The sequence below is a fragment of the Gossypium arboreum genome, chromosome 7 (assembly GCF_025698485.1).
Source record: "Gossypium arboreum isolate Shixiya-1 chromosome 7, ASM2569848v2, whole genome shotgun sequence".
Taxonomy (NCBI): Eukaryota; Viridiplantae; Streptophyta; class Magnoliopsida; order Malvales; family Malvaceae; genus Gossypium; species Gossypium arboreum.
In genome coordinates this window covers 88,212,507-88,235,854 of record NC_069076.1, presented here as the reverse complement: position 1 = coordinate 88,235,854, position 23,348 = coordinate 88,212,507, and the positions used below count along the sequence as shown (strand labels likewise).

At 33.2% G+C, this 23,348-nt stretch overlaps 1 protein-coding gene across 1 annotated transcript; it reads right to left on the bottom strand.

The window, feature by feature from the left end:
- Nucleotides 1-8,252: 8,252 nt before the first annotated feature.
- Nucleotides 8,253-8,633, bottom strand: LOC108468424 (flowering-promoting factor 1-like). Its single transcript, XM_017769308.1, has one exon. The coding sequence runs from the start codon at nucleotides 8,631-8,633 to the stop codon at nucleotides 8,253-8,255; it is 381 nt and encodes a 126-aa protein (XP_017624797.1).
- Between the last annotated feature and the right edge of the window lie 14,715 nt (nucleotides 8,634-23,348).

Below are 23,348 nucleotides of genomic sequence, written 5' to 3'. Positions count from 1 at the left end.
TAGAAAAGAATGAGATGAAAGAGCATTGAAGTGATAACTATTTTTTATCCAAATAAGCAAGAGCTATAAGTTAATTTGAAATTATGTATCTTTCAAACTTTTCATTTGTTTTTCTTTTATTTTTAATTTTACAAAGTGACAAAGGGAAAGAATTTTTTTTTTTATTATCATTCAGCTTGTTAGAAGTTGTATGACCCATATTCCTATTAAAATAAAATACAAGTTGTTGCTCAAGTGAAATCGTATAGAAGTATATTTCATTTATTCGATGTTCCTCTTATATTATTCAAATTCAACATAGCCCGTGATATTTTCTCAAAAGGATTCTTACATAAAATTCTGAGTGTTCTATTTTTCTCTTTTTTTTGCAATATATTATCATTATCGACATTCAATTTTACACAGCTAAACATATTGAAAGAAATGAAAAATAAATCAATCTCTCCTTTTTTTTTTTCTGCTCATTTAAATTTTATCTTCATTTTTTTACTCCACTGAGCAAAAACAAACCGACATTTCGGTACAAAAGATCCCCACTCAAACATCAGCCATCAAATTAGGGGAAAGGTCGAGAGGGGGCATGTTACAAACAAACAAAAGATCATGTTGGGTATTTATGTCCAATACAAAGCTTTGAAAACTACTTCCTGGACGGGTAAGAGCATCTATTCTTCTCGCAGAAGATATGCTTAAGTATCTTTCCTTCCAATTTTGATAGGAGCATCATGCAATCAAAAAAAAGAGTGGATAACATGTTATGATTTGAATAATTATATATGGATCACACATATAACAATGGTTGCATCAATTTCAGCATCAAGGTTTCTTAGGTTAGTCCTCTAGGCTAACTCAAGACCATCTCTAAGGCCCCATACTTTTGCCTCTAAGTTACTTAGCATAAGCGGTGTGGCGATAGGATACTATAAGCCATCTATTATTCTCATCTCAGATAAGGGCCCTACCTCCCGCCTTCCCAGGATTTTCCAAAGTTAAGCCATCAAAGTTTAGCTTTGCTTATCCTCTCCCTGGCGCATCCCAATAGAATCTCATCGACAACGGAGGAGCCTATTTCCTTTCCTTATCAGTAAGTGCATAGAAAACACAAGCACGTTCAAGGTATGCTGGATGATATCATTGTTAATTAGGGTGGAGTGAAAAACAATGTTGGTTTGTGAGATCCAAAGTTCCCAAAGAAAGTAAGCAAAAACAACATTCCAAGGCAGGGATGGCCTAGAATACCAAGCTTCTGAGTGAAGATTCTCAAATAGCCAGAGTATCCAACCTTTGTTATGTACCTGATTAATGTTCTCTAGATTGCACAATTTGTTCCACCAGAGATCATTGGCTAGGCATTTGCGAAGTAGATGTTTCAATGTCTTCTTGGTGATTCTCACATAGGGGACATGACAAGTCAATGGTCATATCCCTTTCAAACAAGCATATCTTAGTAGGCAGAATGCAAATGCTGCATTTCTATAGGAAAAAACTCACCTTTGGAAGGAGATTTGTTTTCCAAACAAAATCCCAAATAAGTTTATCCCAATTATCAACAAATGGAGGCCTATTATCGGCCATATCATAGGCTCTGGAAAGGGAGAAGATCTCAATATTCAATCCCGACCAAAAAATCATGTCTTGATCTTGCAAGTGGGACACTGTAAGGGTACTCAGGAGCACAATGAGAATATTCGACGGGAGGTTAAAAGAAAGGGTAGAAGCTTGTCTTTCATCCCATTCGATTTTAAAGCCTGTCTTTCATCCCATTCGATTTTAACTTGTAGAAAAGATTTTTCCTCCTCTTCTAGTCGTAGTAGCCTTGTTAGGAAAAATCTAGGTGCACCAAAACCTGTCTAGTAATATTCCCATCCGATACCACCCATCTAATGCCTTGCTAAAAGAGCAAACTAATCCTTCTAAGTCCACTCCAAGTTGCGAAAATATTGCTCGACCAAGGATTACCAATGCGTGTTTGAGTGTATTCGGCTATAAGCATTTATGCCCAAAGTTGTTTTTTTCAAAGAGAATGCACCATCCAAGATTTGATATTTGCTTCTAAGTTGGGTGAGACCTATGAGATTAACAATAAATCTCTTTATTAAGTACCTTTATGACCTTTGACTATTTCTTTAAGTTTCAATGATCATGTATGATTCAATGTAATGGAATGTAACTAAAGTGTAGTTAAATTGAAGTAGAGGTTTAAGAAAAAGGAAAAATCATTATAGTGTTTGATTCAATTGTATTCACAGGCAATTAATTATGTTTAATGTTGTGAAGATAATTGTGAATACAAAAATTTATCATTTCACTAATAAGTGAAAAGATCATAAGAAACTTAAAATGTGCTTAAATGAATTCGGGTGTTGCATACTAACTCTACTCATATTTATGAATTAATATATATCTAACAGTTGTATAGTAGCCTACTCTTAAAAATAAAATATGTTAGTCTTAGGATTTATTTCCTTACATGAATCGTGAAGAGAATAGAAAGAACACAAAATAATCTTTTGAAGTTTAATCACGAGAATATTGTACTTGTTATGTGTGAAGATATTGAAATTAGACGCACATAATGAGTGACTCATTTGCGATATACTATATTACCATAATTTTTACACAAACCATTATAGTTTAAGGTGATAAAGTCAGTGAATTTTAGGTTAAATTCTACTATTAGTCTATGTATTTAGTAAAAGTTGTAGATTTAATCCATATACTTTTATTTGATCCTTTTAGTTCTCATGCTTTCTAAATTTTAAAATTTCAGTCTTCACTAAACAATAATTGTTAAATTAATTAAATAATATTTTGCTATTTTCAAAATTTGATGTGACAAACATATTATCATATATGTAATGTCATATTAGTTTATTATTTCCACATATTACTTACCAAAATCCAGTTGGGATTAATGATTGTCATTTGAGTTAAAATTGAAATTTTAAAATTCAAAAAGCATAGAGACTTAGAATAATACAAATAGAGAAAATGGACTAAATCTGCAATTGTATGAATAGTACATGACTAGTAATTGAATTTAATTAAACAGATTTAGTTGCTAGTGTTTGGATCAGGGCTAAAATTTTAAAATTTAAAAAATAAAGAGATTAAAATTATACAATAACTAAAGTTGATCAAATAAAAATATAGAAATTAAATGGGAGAAATTAACTGAAGAATGAGATGTGGGGGGAGTTTTATCATTGATGAGAGAATGAACCTTAGTTAGGTGGACAGTTAAGGAGAGGTGGAGCAAGTTAACAAACCAAATTACAATGAATTTGATTTTAACCAAGTTTTTGGAGTTGGTATGGCTATGGATGAATGAGTTGAGTTGGAACAAAAGCCTAGGTGTGTAGCTGATGAGCCGAAAAAAGATAAGGGATTTCATCAGAATTAACAATACATTGTCCTGTCCGAACTACTGAGAAATAAAAAGAGGAACATGGAGGAGCCACCGGTGTTGCAGATGCAACAGCACTTGTATGAAAAACTCCATCACCCTGTCTATCCCATTGTTATGTCAAATCCAAAGTTGTTGTGAATTATGGTTCACTTTCATCCTACTTTTTTCTGCCGCCGGCGCTACAACGCCTTTTAAGGCTCTTCCTTATTCAAGCAAAATTAAAATTTGTAGACTAAGAACTTTTGTTTATTAAATTCAAGTGAAAATGTTTATGTTATGTGTAAATTATATGTAAAATTTTAGTTTAAATTTTATTTTGCTTTTAAGTTTTATCATCTGTGATTTATTAAATTTATTCACGTAAAATTAACATTTTAAAATTTAATTTTAGATGTATTTTGATTATTAATTTGATTATACTTTTAAATGATTAATTTTTGTGTTAATTATTTAAATATATATATATTTGTACTTGATCCAATATTTTTATTTTTAAAAACCTAAAGATAATCGCAATGTTTAATTAATTTAAGACTGATCGCTTGCAATGTTTAATTAATTTAAGACTGAGTGCTTAATTTAGGATTGATTCTCAAAATACTTTTGAAGAAAAAACATTTTTGAAAAGAAGTTAAAATTTTAGTTTATCAAAAAAAAATACTTTTGGGTTAATTTTTAGCTTGGGAGAATTACTTTTCTCTCAAAACGAGTTTATTCAAGAATGTTTTTATCCAAAAGTGTTTTTAAAAATAATACTAAACACACTTTAGATATTTCATGGAAATTACAAGTTTGACTAGTATAATATTCTACTAATTTAATTAATTAAAGGGTTTAATGAATTTATAAATAATTTTAAAATGTATTAAAACAAAAGAGTGCTTAGCCTTTTGAATTTCTCTATTTAAATATGAAAAAATATTTTATATATTGCTAATGATGTTTTAGATTCTACAAGTAGAATTAAAAAGTTGACAAATGTCACATAGGAGTATAGTAAAATATAAAAAAATACATGATATTTTTAAAATTACTTATGAAATAAAAAATATGCTACCAAGTGTACCAAATACTAGTTGTTTAAATATAGTGGTAAATTTTTCATTCCAAAATTAATCTTTTGGGTTAAAGTGAAAATCTTTAAATATATTAAATTTAAGAGAAAATATTTGGTATGTTGCTCGTGGAGTTTTAGACTCCACAAATAAGGTTAGAAATCGACAAGTGTTTTATAGGATATAGTAAAATATTTTTAAAAAATAAATACATGATAATTTTAAGATTACTTGTGAAATAAAAAATACATTGATAGTATACTAAATACTAACCCTAAATTTAAATATCTACACTTATTATAAAATTTTGAATGGGTTGAGGTGTTAATTGAGTACAAAACTCAGTTGGAAAAAGACAAAAATACTTTTACTTTACAAAATAAATTTTATTATTTGGAGAATGTTTTATCATTTTATCTATTTTATATAAAAATAAAAAAATATATATGCACATGATAAGATTTAAACTCATATTTTCTTAATATTCCACATTTTTAGTTTACTATTAAACTAAAGTTTCATTATTATTTATATCAATTTTATAAATATATTTGTTATAAATTTTATTTTTTAAGGTGTGTCGTAATTTAGTATATATTAAAAATTATTAAAACCAAATAAAATTCTAGTCCAAATGAGAAAGTTAAATATCTATTTTTATTTTTACATGGCATTAGCGGGCTGAAGCCGGAAGCTAGGGTGGTGTGTTAAGGGCTTGTTTAGTAGTGATTAAAAAAAATATTTCTGGCTCCAAAAATACTTTTGATAAAAAACTGTACTAAATAAACTGTTTTTATTGAAATTTTTAGCTTTTCGAAATGTTTTTGAAAAGCATTTTGAAAAGTACTTCTAAAAAGGAAAAGTTAAAACTTTCAACTTTTTCTATCTCAAAAGCACTTTTGGTGCTTAATTACTTTTTCACCCCTCTAATAATATATTACTTTCACTTTTTTTTGTGCTTAATTACAAATATGTTAAAATTATTAATTAAAATATATTTTTAAAATACTAATTACAAATATTTAGTAATTATATTTAAATATTTAAAATATAGTTTATATATTTTAATTAAATTTTATAATTAATTAATTAATATTTATTGCTTAAAAATATTTAAATTTTATATTTCATATATTAAAATATTAACAACTTATGATAATTTTTATATTCTTACTAAAATATAATAATATTAACTAATTTAAATATTATTTAAATATATATTTATTACTTGATAATAACATGTCTAAAATAAACATTTTATTTCTCAAAAGTATTTTTAACAGCAATGTTAAATATTTAAAGTTTAAACTAAATTTTTCAAAATCATTTTTCAAAATATTTTTTACAACATTTTTAAAAACACTTTTCAAAAATATTATTAAAGTAGCCTTTAATTACAGAGTTAAAATAATGGCCTGATCTGATCTTTGGGTGTGCTTGGGTACAATCCCTTCCCTCCTTCCTCTTTAATATATAGTTATGCAAGTGTGCAAATGAAACATCAGCTTTTACGCTCTTCATCGCTATCCTTTTTGCAATTTGCAATTAATTCCGAGCACCGCAAAACCCCTTCTCTCTCTCCAACCATTTTCAGATTTTATTTACTTTCATATATACAATCTCTAATAAATTTTATATTCTTCAATCATTATTTTACTCACTATTTTATCATATATATCAAATCACAATTATATTTATTTTGGGCCATCGAAATAAGTATACCTTTGCTTTCTATGGTATTAATATTTCAAATTTTATGATATCATAAATTATATTTTATAGCATTATATGTTGGTACGGAATAATGATTTTATTACTAATACACATATCACTTTGCAAGAATTTAATTAAAAATATAGCTATATTAACATGTTGGGCAACATTATAATTATTTTCTTCTGAATTGGTTTTTTTTAAAAAAATTTATAATTCATTTCATGATATTATATCATTTGAGGAAAAATAATAAATATTCACGTAAGCGATCAAAGATAAGTTCCATTAACACAATAGAAATTTCAACCTCAATATCAATAAAATATTATGGCATGTTAACAATTAGCTCTGTCATAACTCAAGCACAGTATATCCAGAGTGATTGCAAGCATTTAACACAATAAGGAAAACAACCTCGAATTCTCCAAAGTGTCAAGCAAAAATCAGCAAAAGAATCAAGCATTCACTAAACTAGAGAGGACAACAACAAAACCATCCCTAAATTCACTTACAAAAGCAAGACTACATGCATAAGCAAGACTAAAAAAGTTATAAAAGGTAAGACAAAAAGTTCCAAAAATGAAGAATTATTAAACAATGAAAAATATTTATAATACTTAAGACAACATGAGTCCAAACTAACTCGTAAAATCATTTATTATTCTGAAATACTCTCAAAACAAAATAGATTAAGAAGTCAAAGAAGGCCATTATTCGAGTATCTACAACCAACCAACTTTTCAAGAAAAAATATTGGTGGTCGGTGGAGGTTTAGCAACGATAAACATAGTCATTTGTCCATCACAACTTATGAATACAATAAAGATATCCACAACACATCTGCACTCTGAAAAAAGGAGAAGACACATGAAGTGGATGAGGAGAACAGAAAAAAAAGACTTAATGAGAGAAAAAAAGGTGAATAGTAACCAACCTGAAGACTAACACTAATGTTAAGCAAAACAAGGTAGAAAAAGCAAATTACTTCATGAAAAAGGGGGAAATTATCCTTATAATTATATTGCTATTTATTATGAAAATTAAATCATTTAATAATTTCTTAATTAAGTTGTTGTTTGGGACCCAACATTTAGTTTATTGGTTAAGGTGTTCATTATATCTCAAAATTGTGGGATCGATTAGCAGACTATACCTGTATGGTAATTTAAATATGTGTGAGCTTGAGATTCTATTGTATTAAAAAATTTAAATTATTTGATTGATTCATAACATCAACTCAATTAATAAATTATATATAATAAATATATATAATATATTTTCACTAAATTAATTCACAAGTTATACTGCACCAATAGGTATGTATATATATAAATTTATCCACCTTTGTCCATTACAGTTAACCACAGCCCTTATCTTATATCACAATTTTAAATGTGCTTTTTAAGGCACTTTGATTTTTTTCATATTAATTAACATTTTTTAATTTCAAAATAAATTTCACATGCATTTTTGCATGTGGCATAAAATTTAGTAATATAACACTAATAAATAAAAACATAAATTGTTAATATGTTATATATTCATGTCAAATACTATTTTTATAGTATTATATTTTACATTTAGTGTTTTTAAAATAATATATCCAAAAAATTGCAAGCTGCAATTTTTTTTAAAAGACCCCATTGATGAACCGAAAAGAAAAGGGTCACTGGGATAGAACCAGCTGATAATGATAGGCAGTAATGGTCTCATCACATTCACATGCATGCAATAGCAAAAAAAAAAAAAAACAATATTCTCGTATTGGGAAAAAGTTGGGAGTTTTTATCGCAGAACGAATGGGAGAGACAGAAGCCAACTGGAAATGGTGAAGCAGAAGGAATCAGATGATCAAAAAAAGTTTGAACTTTTAACAAAAAGAAAAAAAAATAAAACGAAAGAGCCCAGCATCACTCTCGTTAAACACAGTAGTTAACATGAAGCAACTGTTGTTCCAATGGACTATACTTACACCATTTCGCAAGAAAAACCACTTTGTTCCAGGGCTATATATATATACATATATAAATGGTGTTATGCTTCAGTGTAGTTGTGGTGGATGAGGCGCAATGTCACGTCTGTGAAGGATCACGTACTTCGAAGAAAGACCAGTTCTTGACGACAATGTCGTACATATGTATGGACCTGAAGTTGGCGAAGTTTCTTGGGAGGGAAATGAGGTGACATGAGTTTGCTGATTTGTGGAATTGAAGAAGCTCAGGTTGGTCCAAGTTGTAGTAGCGAGTCCAGCCAAGCTCACCCAGACGCTGCTCCAGTTCGGAGTAGGAGCGGATCACTTGGTTCGTGGGGCGGTAGACTAGGTCCCGTGGTCGAGCCCCTGGTGCGGTCGACGTTCCTGGATAAATAGGATCTTTTTCCTCGAAGGATTCTCTGGTTGGATTGGATATCAATCGAGCCACACCATTTTTGTCAAATATCCATACACCCGACATTGTATGCCTAGACACAAGAGATGATGGCTAGCTAATTGTTGCTAGGTTGAAACTTGAAAGCCTGTGCCTCTGCCACCTTTATAGGAAAAGGGACTACCAGTGTAAAGACTACTTTATTATATATAGTAATGTATTACCGGCACCTTACATTCTTTAGATAAATGCCTACTCAATAGTTAATTGTAACTTCAGGAATATATATATATATATATTTGGGCTTTATCGTACAAAATAATAGTTCACCGTATTCTTGAATCTATGAGATATTGAAACAATGAATTGGATGAATCTGGTTTCTAGTAAGAGTATAAGCAAGTTGTCCAAACTGGAACATTTGATGGTGAAGGACCCAAGAGGGTGAATCACTTGCTTGTAAGCTATATGAGTTATCCACTTCGTTCTTCATGTCGCGGATGGTAAACTCACTTTTTCCATTAATGGCGAAAAACCTCAACTCTATCAATTTTCTCAAGTTTTGTTCTAAATTTCCTGATACGCTTGTTTAAAAATATCATAGTTTCATTTAACTATTTCGTATATCATTTGTTTCAATTAAATTTTCACAAATGACAACCTCTCTAATTTGTTTCGACAACAAGCAATTTTCGCCGCTCAAACGATAATGGCAAGACGAAATTTTAAATTTTGTTATTTTCAACTAAGTTAAATTTAAAGTATTTTATTTTTTAAATTATTTTAAATTAAATTTTTTGTCGATATAAATAGGCGGATGATTGTGTTTTGGAAGAGGTCATACATAACCTATCAAAGAACCCAGATATTGAAATTCGTGGTTACTTGCAAGACGCGGGATTCTTGTACGCGTCTCATATGCTCAGGTACTGTAAACTCGAATCCTACACTCATCAATGCCTTGGTGGAAAAATGGAGGCCCAAGATACACACTTTTCATCTCCCATGCGGTGAGTGTACAACACACTCAAGGACGTAGCTCTACAACTCGGTTTACTGGTGGACAAACCAGTTGTCATGGGGTCATTAGTTATTCTTGATAAAGAGGATCTTTGCGAGGCATTTTTGGAGAAGGTGTCGAATAAGTTTTACGGTGGTTGGATAGATATGAAGTGGTTGAAAACTAATCTCAAAGATCTTCTTCTGAACGCATCCGACGTCGTTAAAGAACAATACGCTCGAGCATTCATTTTGAGGTTAATCAGGGGCATTCTAATGCCTGATAAATGTTGAAATTTAGTACACATAAGGTGGCTACTATACCTAGTCAACTTCAAAGAAAGCATACGAATGAGTTGGGGATCGACCGTGTTGGCCATATTATACTGGGAGTTGTGTCGAACGGCATAACCGGATAAGATGTCAATCGGTGGTTGTTTGCTCCTACTACAATTGTGGGCTTTGTGGCGACTACCATTTCTACATCCCCGACTGAATGACTTATTTATGTTCCTATTGGTGACAAGGTAAAAAATCATTTCTTAATAAATATGTAGTTTGTATAGTACATTGGAATTAACATATTGCTTGTATAAGTGAAACTATAGGTCGATTTAAGTGGGACTACTTGAGCAGTTTAAAGATATCAAGCAATTGTTAGATCAACGCTCGGAAGTTGAGGTTAGTTACTTATTTTTTTTCAAACCTATAATAATTATACAATGATTTGTAAAATAAAATTTCGTACATAACATAATTTGCAATTGTGCACTGCAATTTGAATGGATGTCATACGCCAACCCAGATATCATAGAATGCCTCCCGCCGAAATTTTTGGCCAATTGGAGTTTATGAGATGCAAAAGTGTTGTTGATAGTGTACGTACGAGATGGTGAAATGCATAAATCAGATTAGGTGATCCGGTAGTTCAAGTGGGGCCAATAGATTTCGCCTCCACCGCGAAACATGGAAGCACTACATAAGCTGGATCTGTGAGGGAAGAACGTCGATAACTTGTAAGATTACCACAAGAAGTACATCGACATTTGGGATCATGGGATGTAATTCTTACCTATCCGCGAACTCTTTTTCTTATCGGACATGATGACTTGTTTGGAGTCAATGCCTTGGTTCAAAGTTGTCGACAAGCCATATCTTCTATTGGTTGAGGCGAGGAGTAGGCAATTTCAATAAAAGAGGCAATCATAAGTCGCCCAACAGCACAAGTTTAGAAGAGGTTCTGTGACAGGTTTATCACCAGCTCTGACCTAACAAGCACCACCGATGTCTACGTCGCATCCCGGTTAGTTCACTCTACTTATTTTTGTTCATTTCACTAACCATATATTTTTTTACAAGCACCATGCTATGTACCACCGCAACACCCTACTACTACCCCTCCCGCAAGTACATATTTCGGGGCACCTCTGTCTCCAACATTCAACTCCCTCATGCTGACATCGATGCTGATGCAAACATCAAGTTAAATGTCGATGCTAGTACTGTCACCGATTGCAACACTAATGTCGTCATCGATGCTAGTATTAATGTTCGGGTCAATGTCGACGTATTTAGGTTTTGCGACATCATATGGTTATTCACTGATAGTGTCACAAATACCCACCGCATCATTATTTTACCGAGGTGGGCCATTGGCGCAACCACCTTCTCATGGAATGGAGGACACACGATGGGAGACTAGGACGACACTGCACTCGAGCATGAAGGAAAGAGATGGAGATGAAGACGAATCCAAGGGTGCAGATGGAGATGAAGATGAAGATGAGCACGATGGTGGAGGTGAAGAGGAGGAATATGAGTACGATGGTCACAATCTAATGGAGGAGTCGACACCATTAGTTGTGTGTAGAAATCCTACGCGCACTCATCAGCCACCGCCCTGCGGCACACATTCGACCTGACAATGTCGATGATGTTTTTTTATTTACTTATTGTGATGTAAATATATATGACATCAATAAAGAAAAGATTATTTTTTTATATTTCTATTGCAACTTATATTTGTCTTTGTTAAATTCTAATGAAAATTATACGTAAATTTCCATATATTTAATATTTGATATAAAATATGTAACTTTGGATAGGCATATTTATCGTTACCGAACTTATGAGTTAAAGGTACAAGGATTAAATTGTAAAAATAAAAGAAAAAAAAGCTTCCTAATCATCATTTTTGCTAGAGTCAACAGTTTTAATTTTCCCAATCAACTTAAAGTCATCCAATAAGGGTTTAAGGAGGCTAACACGTGTTGAAAGAAACCTGACTACCCAAGAAAACAAATTTCAACAATATGAGTACTTTTGGGACTCAATTTGCCACTCATGTGGTATTTTTAGCCTAAGATCATAATAGTTGAAGAGAAAAGATTAATGCTAATCTACAAATTAGTGAAAAGTATAAATCCTTAGTTGTCAATTTGCCTATTTGGTTAAAAGAAAGAGTTTGCTCATAATCATTTTTTATAGAGTTTTGGTTTAATGCTTGTGCTTATGTTTGGAACGATGCCTACATGACGTGCGATCCATGATTTAGAGAATAGTTGAAAAGATTCAATAGGTCAAAAGCGAAAATTGATTAAGAGTATCTGAAATTATGTAGGGAAAAATTCAACTGAATTTTTTGAGATGCTCCAACTAGATTTTGGGGTGATTATAGTGCCTATATCGTAGAGCTTTGAGTTATCTTTGAAACAATTTTTGAACTACCTAATTTCATGGCTTGTGGCTCGAGATATAATCATTTTTGTAAAGCAATGCAGTTCCCTATGAGAAGTTTAAGATTAATTGTTAGGTTTCATAGGGGTAACTTCAACTAGATTTTTGAAACCTTCTAACCACCTGTTGGAGCATATTTTGTGCCTAAATAGTATATTTTTTAGTTCTCTATGCAACAGTTTTTGAATTATACCCAACCAAGCTTATAGCACTATCTTTTAACATCCATATTCCATAACTAGGTGTACTAAGAACATATTTGATCATGCGTTTGAAAGCTTTAACATGGGACACTTTGGGATTGGATTGATATCGAGCACATACCCCCATGTTGGAAAAATCAATTTGAAAACAATGAAATTTTAAAAATTTTCATTAAATTCAACCAGTCATGATGTTTATAGCAATAAACTAATTGCATGAACTATACCTATGCTTTTGGTTATGGCAGACTTTTTTGTTCCCAACTTTTAACATCACGATCTTCTCCTTTATTCTCAACCTTGATTTTCTAGAGAGTGGGCTCTATTCGCAAATATATGAAACTGTAGTGAAACTTTCAAGAGTTAGAAACTGATGACGAACTTTGTTAGAAGATAGAATTTTATTTGAAAAATAAATTTACTATATTTCGACAGAACAGAATATAGACGTACGCGAGGTGTGGCTTTCACCTAACCCTTAGTATTTATTTATAGAGAGAATAACAATAGTCTTAGTAGTTAAAGATTTAATCAAATAATAAAATTTTAATAGGAAACATGTCTCCTACTAAGAGTATATGTGTGAGGGGTGGTAAACCCTCTTAGTGACACGCCCTCTCTAGGATTAGGGTTAGTCGTCCTTCCCAATTAAACCAGGCCTAGTTTAGGCTTGTCATTTGTCAGATCAATTATATGTTATCTAGTCTTCAAACCAACTCGTAATTTTTTAGCTTAATAAATATTTTTCCAATGCCCAAAAAATATAATTTATTCATTTAATTAATTAATGCATTATTTCCTTAGCCCAATTCTAATTCAGTTAAAGTCACGACGACTTTATAGTACTAAAATTTATGAGTAAATCAATTTAATTAATTTTTCTCATGAAACTACAATGACATTAATTTAATTTTCACTTTTAACTTTAATTATTTAACTAAATAATAATTCAAAGAAATTAATTTAATTCTTGAGTCATCTCTTATTTATAGCAAGAAAACACATTCATTGCGGATAGTGATACATGTGATATATTTATCTAGTTCATCATTTCACATTTTCCATTTCATTAATTAATGCAAACTATCAAGGTTATACCGAGCTAGTGGAGGGACTGATTAGAAATATATAATTAGGGCTCAAATAAATTGTAATTAAGTTCTAACTCTTCATCTGTTAATTCATTTATTAATTACAATATTATTTAGTGATAAAGTCATTTCACTAAAGTATCATGGCGAGCTCTCGCCATTATATACAATTACGAAAGCTACTTTATCAAGTGTTCATCCAATGACTTTGTGACCCTCTTAAGATATCCTTAATCTCTTTGGGATAAATTTGTTCTTCCAATATGATCCTATTTTATCTCATGGTAATTATTACATATTCCTTCATAAAAAGTCAACTACTAATAAATAGTAATTAAATCATTTGTCTTTTGGACAAATAACTTGTGATCAGATTATTTTTATCTATCATATAATGCCAATAAGAGAATATCATTTACCCATTACTGGGATTTATTGGGATATGAATTCCACATTTGCAAGAAAAGCTATGTCATAAAAAAGTCGTATACCCAATATACTAGTTTTTGGCTCGATTCCCAATTGAACTCAGGTTATCAATACATTAAAGTATGCAAGTCGTGCACATATAGTGTGTCACTTACTCAAGATTGAGGTAATAAGCACTATGAATGTCATAAGTGAATAAATTCATAAACGGATCTAGAATTTTATTCTACTTAAGTCGTGTCCGATGTACTATCAATTTAGACAATCACACATATGTCTCTATCTTTTGGGATTCATCTATTTTGATACCCAAGATAAAGTATCTCTTCGATTGGACTTGATAGACGACATATTAGTCTTTCAATCAATTTGCTCACTAATGACTTGCTTAAATTATCTATTAATACAAGTTTTCTTATCATATTAGATTATCCACTAATTACTTAAATATTAGATAATCAATAAGCTAATATTTTCTTTCCTTTTGCATGGCGCGTAAAAATTATTTGAAGACAATATAAGAAAGATATTAATTATAATGATGAGTTTTATTAAACTAATTTGTTTGAAAAATTACAAGTACATAAACGTAATCACATCACTAAGGGCACTAGATCCCAACACCCCACACTAAAGCTTAAATTAAGTCGACTTGTAGTTAGATACAACAAGTTTCTATCATACTCCTATAAATATTAAGAGTAGTGGGCACTCTATCATTTGTATTAATCTTCTCACTTGGGGACATTGGTGTTCTTACTAACTTTATTCCTTCCATCCTATACTTCTTAATCAAGTTTTGGCATACTTTTCTTGAGATAAGAAGATCTCACTCTTGAGCTACTTTATTTAAAAATCCAGGAATAAGACAATTCTCCTACCATACTCATTTTGAATTCATTCTTAATCATCTAAACAAAATTATCCCTAGAATCGGCTAATTTAGAATTAAATATTATATCATTAACATAGATTTAAGGCACTTCAATACTTCTTGATAAAGAATGTTTTGTCAATTAAGCCTTGTTGATACCTCGAAGTAATAAGGCCATGTTTGGTTCAATGTAATGGCATAGCTATTACAACCCTATTCCGTGAGCCCACCCTAAACACCTGTTTGGTTCAATGGAATGTTTTATTACGGGCTTATTCTATTACGGGCCTATGCAATGAAATTGCTTGACTTCTATTTTGTTTCCTCACCACCGATTACTGATTTGGTGTTTAAGGAGACAATCACCACAAAAAACGATCCCCACTTTGCCCTCTTCCATTTTCTCAACTGAAACTCCAATTACGCTCCCTTAAACACCACTTCGCAACCCAAAATTTACACTTCTTTTGTTACTGCCACCAACATTTCTGCTTTCATTTTCAACCTCACCTCTCTTTGCTTACTTTCAAGATATGGGTATGCTTCCTTCTTTTATTCTTCGTTCACTTGTTAATGGTGGAATCCATCTTTCTAATTTCCACTTTTTTTGTTCTTCTTCTAACACCATTGCTACTAACATCGAAGCCTTAAGTAACAAACCTAAGTCCATGCTTATTAGAGGAAAGGGAAAAAGAGACCACCGCTTCTATAATGTTGACGATACCTTGATTTTGTTCAGTAAGATGATTGAAAAGTACTCAAAGCCTTCAATTGTGGAATTCAATAAATTATTATGAGCCATTGTTAAGATGAAACATTATGCCATTGTTGTTTCTAAGTATAGACGAATCAAATTATTGGAATCTTCCCATAATGTTTATTCTATGAGCATCTTGATTAATTACTTTTGTTAATTAGGTCGAATTGATTTTGAGTTGTCTGTTTTGGAGAAAATGCTAAAGTTAGGTGTCGAATTTAGTGCTGTAACTTTTTCAACTTTGATAAATGGGTTTGTAATCAAAGTATTATTTCTGAGGTCGTTTGTATGTCCAATGAAATGACTGAGAGTGGGTATCAACCTGTAACACCCCTAACCCATATCCATCACCGAAAGTAGTACCGATCAATACACAACATATAATATACATTTATCAACATAAAGCATTCATTCTCAGAAATCATTCAACACAACCACATTGTCCCTTGTAAGGGCCTACGAGGCCTTAAACATGCTTTAGAAGTGGTTTGATGGTCGTGAAACTAACTAAAATTTTGACTTAAGATAAGCGCACCTATCGAATAGTAGTATAGTTATGGTGAGATCGGAAATATCGTATCCACGAGGACTAAAAGTACTAGTAATTACTATATTTTTATTATCTAGCCTAAGAATTAAAGGATGTTTTTAAACTAAACTAATTTTCTAATTTAACTAAGATTACGACAGAGATGAAAGTTGGAAAATACATTAGAAAAAAACCAATGGAGAAGACAATACCCAATAAAGAATCCACCTAGATTTCACTCATTACCTTTGATTTAGACGATTTATTCACTTGACTTATTCCATGGAAATCCCTGATTTATGTTATTATCCCTTTCGAGACTAAAAACAACTGACTCTAGGTTGATTAATTGAAATCTGTTTCCAATATTGTCGCATTAACTCAATCTATGGATTTCCTTATTAGATTTGACTCTAATCCGACAGATTTAAGTCGTCCTATCTCTAGGATTACATGCAACTCCACTTAATTATGAATGATTTACTCTTAAACAGGGACTTTTGCTCCACTGAATAAGCACATCAAGAACTTGAATTAATATCCTGGAATATTAAAGCAAGGGTTAAAACTCACAATTAAGAATAAGAACAAATATTTATCATATAAATTAAAGAGTAATAAGATTCGTCTTAGGTTTCATCTTCCTTAGGTGTTTAGGAGGTTTAGTTCATAATAATAATGGAAAACATCTCAAAGTTTGGAAAACAATAAAACATAAAGAACCCTAAGAACTTCTAGGAAATTGGATGAAAATCTTCAGTCTTGATATAGATCCTGGCTCCGAGGTGATTCCAATGGCTATTCGCGAGTATTTTCTGCCTCTAACTCTGTGTGTCCCCCTAATCCTCTTCTAGGGTGTTTATATGGGCTTTAGAATTATTCAGAACCCTAAAAAATGGCCTTTTTTCAAGGAGAAATAGACTTGGGCTCGACAGGGACACAACCGTGTGCCACGCCCGTGTGCAAGTGCTCAAACCGTGTGTAATTCTGAGTTGGTTTCTGGTCGACATGGCTATGACACACGGGCGTGTGGTTTAGCCGTGTGGAAGTGCCTGAGTCTTATGAAACACTGTTTTAAGCCCAATTTGTCCGTTTTGGCCCGTTTCTTACTCTTTTTGCTATCCGAAGCTCTCCTGAGTATAAAATATGAAATTAAAGGATTAGGAGCCTCAGATTCACTAAAATCAAGGAAAAAATCATTCATAAATATGCCAAGCATGGGGTAAAAATATGTATAAATTACGGTTTATCAAATATCCCCACACTGCATTTGCTTGTCCTAAAAAAAAATTCTCAACTCATAATCAAAATAAATTCTTCTCAACTTATAATTCTCATCAATAATGTTTCAAAATAATCCACAAGCAGTCACATATTGAAAATTTAACTAAAAGAACATTAAGGTTTCAAATAGTCAAAGTTGAGCATTTTAATCATAAAATTGTAGGCATCCCCCTTTATCTAAGTAATTTTCTTTAATTCCAAATTAACATTGATTAACATCCTCACTAAAGGTTCACTCCAATCACTCAATGTGTTTAAGGTTCAATGATTAAGCACTCATTAGTCAAACATAAGAAGTTATTACCATAGGCTTGCATGAAAATCAAATCTCTACCACTATAAATGAGATGATACACAAATCAAAATGTCTTTGAAGGGTTGTAACGGGGCTTTGGGTTAAGGTGTGGATAAAGGCTGAAAAAGAAACGGTTAGAATCGAGATTAACTTGATAAATTACCTAACGAGGAAAATAACTAACATCACTTGAATAAACATGAGCTTTATCTCAGAATATGGAATTAAATACTTAAGCTCAAAAACAACTAATTACCACCAATATGTATGTATGTATGTATGTATGTATGTATGTTTTCTTTTTTTTTTAATAATAAGACATGATTCGAATGAAAGAACATAGTTAGACAATTAACCAATTCAAATATCGACAAAAAGGGAGTCAATAAAATGGGAAAAATTCTCAACGAATCAAAAAGTATGATAAAAGGGTTAAAATTTATGGTAAATTAAAAAAAAATAGTTTGTTAAGCTCAAAGGGGTTCACTAAGGGTCAATTATGTAGGTAGGCTTTTTATGGGGGAAAAATGGGTTTAAACCTAGGTGCCTTTATCATTTTAGTATATCAAATCAATGGTGTGGTCTCGACATGTATAATCAATGCAAGTTCTAGAATAATCAAATCAATGTTGACACATTCATAATCAATAAAATCGGTGAGCAAGAAGGATATATGCTCTAAAAGGCTTAAAATCTCATATAAATTATGGGTATTTGATGTCAATCTTATAAATTCAAAACTTCAAGATAATACCTCAATTCAGGGAAACAACCTAACAATTTTAATTCTCAAAAATTTCAACTTATCGTACTTGATTCTCTAATGTCTTAAAGTTTAAACAATCAATGCACAGTTACTTATGATTTAATTTAAAACATATCAATAAAAATCATAGATCAATCAAAATTTACTCTAATAATGATATGAGAAAATTATTTCAGAACAAGATTAAAAATTCAGGGATTTTCTGATAATCACATAGATAACCTCCCCACACATAAGATTTACATTGTCATCAATGTACAAAGATAGTTAATAACAATATAAGCATAATATCAGAAGAGAGAGAGAGAAGCGAAACTGCCCTGAAAATTTGGATGAGATAATTGGAGTAACGAGAGCAAGAATTGTAGAGAAAGCTAAATAAAAGGCATGATTCTGATGTATTAATAAAAAAAATAAACACCATTATGAAACAGAATTAGGGGATAATGTGATAATAATCATAAAGATAAGCAGAGTTTAAAATATAAAACATTAGTCTTCGAAAATAAAAAAAAGACAATAAAATTTAAATAAAAATAAAAATAAAAGTAAAAATAAAAATAATAGTAAAATAAAGGGAGTCAAAAGTCCTCGTTATCAGAGTCGTGAGCCGGTGGCACTGGATAAGAGATCTGGAGTTGATGGCAAATCTGTCGGAGAGTGGCATCGATGCTGTCTAACAGTTTAAAACATTGCTGCTCAAAGCGAGTGAATCACTCGGATAAGTCTGTCAAAGTGGCAGCAGACAGGTGGTGACGCGGTGGTGGTGAGGGTAGGTCCTCGCGAGGGGGAGGGACATCGTCAGTAATATCCTCTGGCTCATCCTGGTCAGCAGAGTGGACGAGTCTGTACTGAGGAGGGTCGACTCCATGGCGTCGCTCTATCATCCGCATGTGGATCATGCTGGAAATTCCCTTCGGAGACATCTGGCCGACTAATGTGAGTGTCGATGACATCTCTGGAGTGCTAAAGAGGCCGAAGTGTCGAGTGAGGCAATTCACGTAAGGGCCAAGGCAGATGAGGCCCCTTCTATGGCAATCCGTCGGTGCGAAAGGCGAGGGCGATAAAATATGCTAAGTCAAATACATGGCCAGTCGCCATGCTCTATAGGAAGTACGCGTTGGTGGTGCTAACTACTCCTGTGCTCTCTTTCCTCCCAGTCAAAGTGTGAGCCAAAATGGCATGAATGTAGCGTAGTGCTAGAGGGAGAGAAGTCACCTTTGAGTGACTTGCGTCATAGGGAATCGTGCTCGCCATAAGGTCAGTCCAACAGCAAGATGACGAATAGTGTATGTGACGGTGAAGCTGTAGAAAATTCTCTGAAGTCATGAACTCCTCCGTGTAGAGGCCCAAAACAGCTCTAAATTCGGGTACACTTATATGCCTGACAAGTCCACCAAGTCTGAAAATGATAGACCAGCCTCGTCATGTGTGTTCATCACGTACTGTAGGTAGAAGGTAGTGCAAAACTCCAATGTCAGATCTGAATAGGTGGGCTCGATGATTGCAAGAAACCAATCCCATGGCGTAGTATCGAGATGAAAGCGAACAAGGTGAGCAAGTTGGACCTGCTCCAAAGTGGCCCAATCAATACATCGGCCCACTCCTAGCGGTCGCACGCGAAGAAGCTGAAACAGGTCGTCCACTGGACTTGACGAGAACCAGAGTAGAGGGTGGCAAGCTTCAGTCGAGGCGCTCGAGGAGGGTGCGCCAAGAACCTTTCGCTTTTTTGAAGCAAGAACAACAATCTTCTTGCCGCGTGTGTTTGTCATTGTTTTCCTAAAAGTAACAGAAATCAAATAGCACCTGATATTTAATCACAAGACAAAAGATTTAGAATCGAAGGAAAAATAAAACTATAATCCTAAAAATATATATCCTAATACTAATTAAAGTAAAGACTAGAATAATAGAGACATGGCAGTAGCATTAACAAAGCATGACTACATCTCACTAAATAGATGGATGCAAAAATAGTGGAATAATAAATAAATAAAATAAAAATAAAATTAATCAAAACAAGAAATAAAAATGGAAGAGTCAAAACAAACATCGTAAAGAAGTAATAATAATTAATGATAACAGTAATGAAAATGAAAACCACTAAATATATAAAAATTTCCTAAAATTAAAAGAAAACTAATAATTAATAAATAACAAGGAAATAATGAAATAAATACTAAAATAAAAGAAATGTGAGGGTTAAAGGAGAAACCACGAGCAGTGGTCGAAGGTGCGAACGACTGTAGACGGTGCTGGTGAGGGCTAGTTCGGGCTGATGGTGGTTGTGAGAGGAGGCCACGGGCATGGGCAGTGAGGCTGTGTGGTGCGCTGTGGGGGGGTTTGTGGGTGTGATGAGGAGTTTTAAAGGAAAAGAAAATGGAAGGAAGAGATGGGGGAGGGAAGAAAAGAAAAGAAAAGAAAAAGGGAAAGGTAGGAATGGCCGGAGTAGGGGGATGAGGGGAGTTGTGGCGGCTAGGGTTGGGAGAGTTTAGGGAAAAAGAAGAAGAAAATAGAAATTAGGGTTTGAGGGGTTTTAAAGGGGCACGGCAGTGTGAGACCCGTGTTGGGCAACACGACCGTGTTACACGGGCGTGTGGCTCGCGTTCAGCCCGTGTTTATCACGAATTTTTTATGACTATTCTCACATCGCCTGAGGCCACGCTCGTGTGGTCAAGTTGTGTGGTGCACACGGTCACATCGCACGCTCGTGTACCAGGTTCTTCAGTTCTCCCACGCCCGTGTGTCCGAACACACGGCCGTGTGCCTTACCCGTGTGGATACCTGACTTAATTATAATTTGAAATTTTTAGCTCCAGTTTTCACACGGCCTAGGACACGCCCGTGTGTACAGGCCGTGTGTTTCACACGGTCGTGTCGCACGGCCGTGTGGCTCGATACTTGGGAAATTTTTAGCCCAGTTTCCACATAGACTAGGACACGCCCGTGTGTCCAGGCCGTGTGGGCCACTGTACCTACTTAAAAATACTAAAAATAGTTAAAATAAATTAATTAGTGGTGTTAGTGCTCGGGTTGCCTCCCGAGAAGTGCTTATTTAGAATATAAGCTCGACTTACCTCTCATTCGCATGATTACGGTGGATCATGGAGTCGAGACTCCTCTTTCTCAATATCAATTCTATTATCCTCATAAAGTTTAAGTCGAGTAACATTTACTTTAAAAGTATCGAATTGAGAATAATTTACCTCGACTGTTTCGTTTGGAAAAATATTCAGTACCATGAAGGTAGTCGCTCCGCTTGTATTAAGTTCTGAAGTAGCAATTCGGGGGTCCTATTCATCTAACAATACCCTATCCCCAACTTTAATTTACTCTGTTTCATCATTACGCTCATCGTGGTGTTACTTTGATTTTTCGTGTGCTTTTGGCTTCTCCTTGACATGTGTTCGCCATTCATCTAGTTCTTCAATCTGAAGCCGTCGTTCTTCGTGAGTCGCTCCATTTTTGTGGCATACATTAAAATGAGGCTCCACCACATTCTTTCTAGGGGACTTTTGCAAAGAAGTTTGAGTTGTAACATTATTTAAGTTAACTGAACTTAAACATTCATCTCAATTACTAGATATTTTAGCAGAATCACGAGCTTGAAGAGTAATCGTGTCATCACCTACACGAAGTACCAATTCACCTGTGCCAACATCTATGATAGTTCTAGCAGTTGCTAAAAAGGGCCTTCCTAAGATTAAAGGCACGTAAATATCCTCTTCCATGTCTAAAGCAACAAAATCAATTGGGAATATAAATTTATCAATTTTAACAAGCACGTCTTCAATAATACCCCTAAGAAATCTGATTGTTTTATCTGCCAATTGAATGCTCATATTAGTTTGTTTGGATTTCCCAAGACATAGCTGTTTAAACATTTTATAGGGCATGACATTACTACTTGCCCCTAAATCAGCCAAAGCATTGTTAACATTTAAACTACCAATTAAGTAGGGAATCGTAAAACTCTCTGGATCTTTCAACTTGTTGGGTAGCTTATTTTGTAGAATGGCTGAGCAAACTGTGTTCAACTCCACATGTGACACCTCATCCAACTTCTGCTTAATTTCTAAAAACTCCTTTAAGAATTTAACTATGTTTGGCATCGATTTTTGCTCACTGTGGTCCATCTCGCCCTTACCTTTACTTACCGCAATTCATTGCCTCGGTTCCGGTTTAGGTTCAACTAACCCTTCTTCATCTCGAATAGTAATTGCATTAAGTTGCTCCCTTGGGTTAGTTTCAGTATTACTCGGCAAACTACCTTGTGGTCATTCGGAAATCATCTTTGCAACTGGCCTATTTGATTCTCAAGCCCTTGAATTGATGCTTGCTGTTTTTTAAGAGCTGTGACGGTGTTTTAGAAACATGTTTCAGATACCGCGATGAATTTCATTAGCATCTCCTCGAGGTTCAGCTTCTTTTCTAGTTGGTAAGGCGGTTGTTGAAAACTTTAGGGATATTGTGGCATTTGATTTCCTTGACCACCCCATGAGAATTTGGGATGGTTCCTCCACCCTGCATTATAAGTGTTACTGTATGGGTTATTTTGAGGTCTAGAATTATTATTACCCATATATTGAAGTTATTCTTCCTCGGTGCTAGGGTTGAAGATTGGATAATCTGAGTGTACTTCTCCTCCACTTGAATCACACCTCATCACTGGATGTACCTGCATAGAACCACACAAACTGTCAATCTTTTTATTTAAAAATTCTACCTGGTTAGATAGTATAGTAACCGCGTCGAGGTTGAAAACACCAGCAGCTTTCGTTGGCTTCATTCTCATGACTTGCCACTAATAGTTATTCAGTGACATTTCTTCAATAAATT

Bases quoted from the DNA above. Each gene is read 5' to 3' on its own strand.
- LOC108468424 (XM_017769308.1), bottom strand. From the start codon at position 8,633: ATGTCGGGTGTATGGATATTTGACAAAAATGGTGTGGCTCGATTGATA.